Genomic DNA, 5,106 nt, shown 5'->3' with positions numbered 1-5,106 from the left:
TGGGATTTTGCAAACTGTATATTTTTAAAAATGCTAGGCAATCTCAGAATTGTGTTTTGGCGTTTCCTAGAGTCAACCTTCAGGCGTTATTCTGGGATGTAACAAAACAAAATCGAAAGAACTTTTAGAAATTTCGGCCGGAGGGGTAGCCCCAAGCGTAGCGTGAGGGTAAATTATTTTTTAAATTGCTTGAAGCATAGCTGAAGGCACATGTTTTTTTAGAAATATCCTGAGGCATAGCCTGAGGGGTAAAATTTTTTTTAAATTGCCTGAAGCGTAGCTTAAGGCGTAGCCTTGGGCTAATTTTTTGAAAATCTTGAAATACTTTTGCGATTTACGAAAATTTTGCCGGAGGCGTACCCCCGAGCATAGCCTGAGGGTAAATATTTTTTTAAATTTGCCTGAAGCATAGCCTGAAGACACATGTTTTTTTAGAAATAGCTTGAGGCATAGCCTGAGGGGTAAAAATTTTTTTAAAATTGCCTGAAGCGTAGCCTAGGGCGTAGCCTGAGGGCAAATTTATCAAAAAGTCAGAAGAATTTTAAATGTTGTTTAAGGCGTAGCTTAAGGCATAGCGTAAGGCGTAGCCTGAGGGTATTATGGGGGCGTATCCCTACCGAAGAGTGTAGCTTTAGATAAGATAGGGCATGGAATTTTCTGATGTTACTCCTTCCGATCTTCGATTCGATTTGATGTTTCTGATCTTCCTCATGCTTGTTTCTTTCTGTTACTCTTACCTTCGCCATGTTAAATCTTCCTTATCTTCTACTCTCTTCCTTGATCGTTTGATATTTTATTCTTCCAGTGACGGGTAGTCTCCTGATAAAGTTTATTCTTGAATCTTAGATGTACACTTTAGTAATAGCTGGAACTTACCGCGTATCTTGACAGTGGTGATATCTCCTTGTGAATCGATTGGCAGTTTCTTCAGAGGCCTTTATGATGTTCACTGCGCCTGAAAAATAGAAATGAGCAGAGGTGATTTATAATTTAATTTATATTACTTACTTTGAGTGACAGAGTGAAAATTCAGACTTTCTTCATTCCCGTCTTGTTTCTTCTCCTTGCATTGGATGGATTCTGTCGATGAACAGTGACGCCTGTAAAAGAAACTGAATCAAATTTAGTAGATTACTGTGACTTACCTACTTATGAAGGAAAACGTGTAGGACTTTAAAAAAGTCATTTAAATACCATTTCAGCCAGATTCTCATTTTCTTCCTTTCAGACATGATACAAGATACCTGAAAGAGACGAGCAAAATCAAATTTAGTGTTTAAAATTACTTACTCTTAATTTATTCTTATACTTTGCCAGGATCAGTCCAATTCTGCTCTGTTTATTTTCAATGGATTGGTATTGTCAGTGAAAACATGTACCTGTAGAATAAAGGGAATTAAATTTAGCTGTTTACTGTCACTTACCTACTTACGAAGGTAAACGCGATCACCACTCATGAAAAATCACACTTGTTATTCCATTGCAGCCAGATTTTTATCCTTCTTCCTCTTTAAGACGTGATACAAGATGCCTGAAAGTTAGACGTGTGCAAAATCAAATTTAGTGCTTAAAATTACTTACGTTTGATGACAGTCAGAGTTATTCTTGCTCACAGTCCATTACCGCAGTCTTTTTTTATTTTCAGTGGATTGGTATTATCAGTGAAAACATGTGCCTCTAAAATAAACGGAATCAAATTTAATACTTAATTTCTTACTTACATATTGATGAAACCATGATAATCATTCGTAAAAATTGCATTACTTGAGTTAACACAATGGCTTATACAGTTTCTGCTTGTTTTCGAAGTTACAATGATGATAACGAGCCATTCATTTGGAAACCATTTTATTTGATGGATTAGGAGTCTCCAGCCAGATGCCAGCAGCGTCAGGTAAAAGAAAATGCCAAACGCAGCTTTGTCGCTTTGCTGGAAATTCCAAGGATTTCAGGTAAATTAATTTCCTCTCTTTATAATTGACACATACACGATATCAGAATATATTGTCTTATTATTTGTGTGAAATAGCCATATTATAAAAACTAATTGAAAACGAATGACAGTGCATCTGATTGTGAATTATGTTTACCCATACAAAAAGTGCATTAACTTACCTGTTAAATGGTGTGCGTATAAAGATAATTGAACGACTGGATAAATGAATGAAAAATGCTGCCATTCAAGTATTTCTAAAATAAAACTAAATTATGAACTCAGTTAAAATTAAATATGCATACCGTAATTACATTTCAGCGGTGCACATGAGGATAATTTTTCATGTTGCATGTATTTTTCTAAATTTTCAAATTTCAGAATGATACTAGTGAGCATAATTCTTGATTTCCATACATGTTGTCCTTTTTCCCCTGTTCACAACTGTCAGTCAGACATATCGAATACATCGATATCTTCTAAGTAAGGATAAACATGAAGAATGAAAACTATTAAGTATTAAGTAAAAGCAAATTAATGTAAAATATACGTACTGTTATTCATTTTCAGCGATGGAATTCCTGTCTTGTAGCATTTCCATGAATATTATGTTTCATGTTATACTTCGAAACTTCAGAACGAGAGGATTTTGATTTTATACTTACGTGTTGTCTTTATTCTTTCCAATATTGCACCCTGCTATCGTTTTCAACACATCAACACTGGAAAAATACTTACAGATTAAGAATTAAAGAACTAGAGTACGTATATAGTATTTGAAAATGAAACTACTTGATGCATTCAGTTAATGGAAAATGTGCATTCCGTTTTGCATTTTCGGTGGAGAATACTCTGTTGTTTTCTTACCTCGAAAGTTATATATTAATGTAAATTTTAATACGAGTGAAACAACTTACATGTTGTCTTCATTTATCTGTCAAAGTGAGACGATCCGGAATACTGAAAAAACATTCATATTTTGGAATTTAAAATATTGCGCGAATATTAAAATCATCAGATGCACTGTCATTCGTCTTCAATTACTTTTTATAATATGGCTATTTCACATTTATCTGGTATTATTTACGTACAGGATATAATACAGAAAATTGATTGTAAAAATAACATTGTATTGCTTACATGTTTTCTATGTGCATTTGAATTTGGGTATGTGGATATGGTGATCGTCTATCTTTTGAGGTTTTCCAAGAACGATGTTCCAGTAATAGCTGTATTGGTCCATTTTCATATAAAATATCAAATCCAACATTCACTGGGAATTATATTTCTTGATACCGATCACACGTGTATGCAGTATTCAAATCATGTGAATTCTGGAACTAAAATATAATAATGTAGTCAATTGCTTCAGTGGAGAACTGAAATACGTACTTGTTTGTCAGCAGCATCTATAAAAACCAAAAGTAATATATGACTAAGAACATTTTCATGTTAGTATAATTAGAGGGGAAAAACCAATTAGTTGGTATTCAGTATATTTGATAATTCATGCAATGGTAGTCATGCAATATCAAAAGGCGTTGCTCAATAACTTACCTCTTCCTCATACATAATTACTCAAGAGTGAAATTGTATTTCAGGACGTTCTTTTACGGCGACTCAGTTAATAACTGACCAAGAAAATTCGTCATACACTAAATAAGAATAAATTATATGACCGTAAGGCGAAATTATAGAAGGTTGTGATTGTACGCAAATTTGTCCTTTATAGAACAACATTAATTTCAGTCAGTAATAACCCTATGGCATAAACCTATTTCAAAAACCTTATTAGTTTTACTGCTATGACGAAGGGTAGTTTGCTTGCACTCATATAATTAAATGCAAAAACTATAGTGAGCAAAAGTGAGGATGTGAGCCTAGCATAATGTAACTTTTTTCAGAAGCTGCGAAACAAAAGAAGAAACTCAAGAAACTGAATAAAATGCGTAATACATTATATTGCCATATAGAATATTAACTGTTAAGAAGTATTTTTAAGGGAAAGAACGTAAATGAAAATTTCCCATTTTAATTATTTTATTGCCATTACAATAGCGTATGAAGTACCGTGTATGGTGAATACTGAAAAGCCTTGGAAGTTGGATAAATATGCATAACACATTACTTAGTTACTTCTGAAACATAAAATCTGCATCTATACAAGGACTCATTGTATCAAATTTATTGCGCGATAAACCATTGCAACTAACGTGAATAGCAATGTGAAGTTCCAAAAAGTTACAAAGCAAGTGAGCTCACAACATTCTATTCATTATACATTGAATAGTGAAGAGAAAATTTGTATGAATAGTTCTTTCTATACCAACTAGTCTGTGTGCTGCCTTTGAAGTTACATCAAGAGAAATGAAATGCACTTTGTGAGTAACAAATTGTTTGATAATTGATACAAACAACATGATCACAGTTATTAAACAATAACTTACTTTTTAGTTATAGAGAATGCTGAAGCGCTGACGGAGACAGGCTTCCTAAACATTTTCATCACACTGACAAACTGATTAGCGATAAATACAATTTGCCATTTATAGTTGATGCTGAATACGAGACTTGAGCACCTTTCTGGACTAATAATCTTTATCAAAATGAACGATACGGCCATTACGATGACATTCTGAAATATCGATCAATTTCTAGCTCAAGGTAATAGAATAATGTGACATTGCCTTTGGTGGACTGTACTAACGTTTACCCCGGAGGAGATTAATCACACACACAAATGGAAATACAATACTAAATGATGAAAATTGTTGTTCTTATCGTATCGAGGTATCGAAATTTACTAATGCTACAACCGGATGAATAGCAACATGAAATGTTAGTTTATGAGATTGTATTCCATTTCTAAACAATATCATTTATTATTTACATTAGAATTCTGAAACAATCATGATCAAAATAATCAAAACAAGATTATAATCAAGCAAAACTGGAAGGATAAAATATTGAAACACTCCATGACATTTAAAATAATAGACTACTACAATAAAAATGTTTCATATGGTGAATTTGTTCTTTTAAAGAAAACGGTCAGAGCAGTTAAAGAAAGACAGATGAAACTTTTCTACTTATTAAGATACATACGCACATGGCAACTTTAGAAGGCCATTTATTCGACACGTAGGAGCTTATAAGCCGTAAAACTCTCCAAA

The 5,106-nt window shown here is 33.2% G+C and overlaps 2 protein-coding genes across 2 annotated transcripts; both read right to left on the bottom strand.

Annotated features, from left to right (window-relative positions):
* Positions 1-872: 872 nt before the first annotated feature.
* On the bottom strand, positions 873-1,232 carry Tsp_03214 (calcium/calmodulin-dependent protein kinase type 1). Its single transcript, XM_003379508.1, has 3 exons — positions 1,150-1,232; positions 1,009-1,100; positions 873-955 (listed from the first exon to the last, which is right to left on the bottom strand). The coding sequence occupies exons 1-3, from the start codon at positions 1,230-1,232 to the stop codon at positions 873-875; spliced, it is 258 nt and encodes an 85-aa protein (XP_003379556.1).
* A 600-nt stretch (positions 1,233-1,832) lies between these two features.
* Tsp_03213 (hypothetical protein) lies at positions 1,833-4,556 on the bottom strand. Its single transcript, XM_003379507.1, has 4 exons — positions 4,381-4,556; positions 2,599-2,655; positions 2,116-2,201; positions 1,833-1,930 (listed from the first exon to the last, which is right to left on the bottom strand). The coding sequence occupies exons 1-4, from the start codon at positions 4,554-4,556 to the stop codon at positions 1,833-1,835; spliced, it is 417 nt and encodes a 138-aa protein (XP_003379555.1).
* Positions 4,557-5,106: the final 550 nt, after the last annotated feature.

This window comes from Trichinella spiralis, assembly GCF_000181795.1.
Source record: "Trichinella spiralis strain ISS 195 chromosome Unknown Scfld2, whole genome shotgun sequence".
Taxonomy (NCBI): domain Eukaryota; kingdom Metazoa; phylum Nematoda; class Enoplea; order Trichinellida; family Trichinellidae; genus Trichinella; species Trichinella spiralis.
Note: the sequence above shows the minus strand (reverse complement) of the source record. Positions and strands in the feature narration are given on the sequence as shown.

Coding starts and splice junctions, on each gene's coding strand:
- Tsp_03213 (XM_003379507.1), bottom strand. CDS start 4,556: ATGGCCGTATCGTTCATTTTGATAAAGATTATTAGTCCAGAAAGGTGC. Junction 2,656..4,380: donor GCATTCTCTATAACTAAAAA/GTAAGTTATTGT, acceptor GTATTTTTCCAG/TGTTGATGTGTTGAAAACGA. Junction 1,931..2,115: donor ATACGCACACCATTTAACAG/GTAAGTTAATGC, acceptor TGGAATTTCCAG/CAAAGCGACAAAGCTGCGTT.
- Tsp_03214 (XM_003379508.1), bottom strand. CDS start 1,232: ATGTCTGAAAGGAAGAAAATGAGAATCTGGCTGAAATGGTATTTAAAT. Junction 1,101..1,149: donor CTACACGTTTTCCTTCATAA/GTAGGTAAGTCA, acceptor TTTCTTTTACAG/GCGTCACTGTTCATCGACAG. Junction 956..1,008: donor TTTTCACTCTGTCACTCAAA/GTAAGTAATATA, acceptor TCTATTTTTCAG/GCGCAGTGAACATCATAAAG.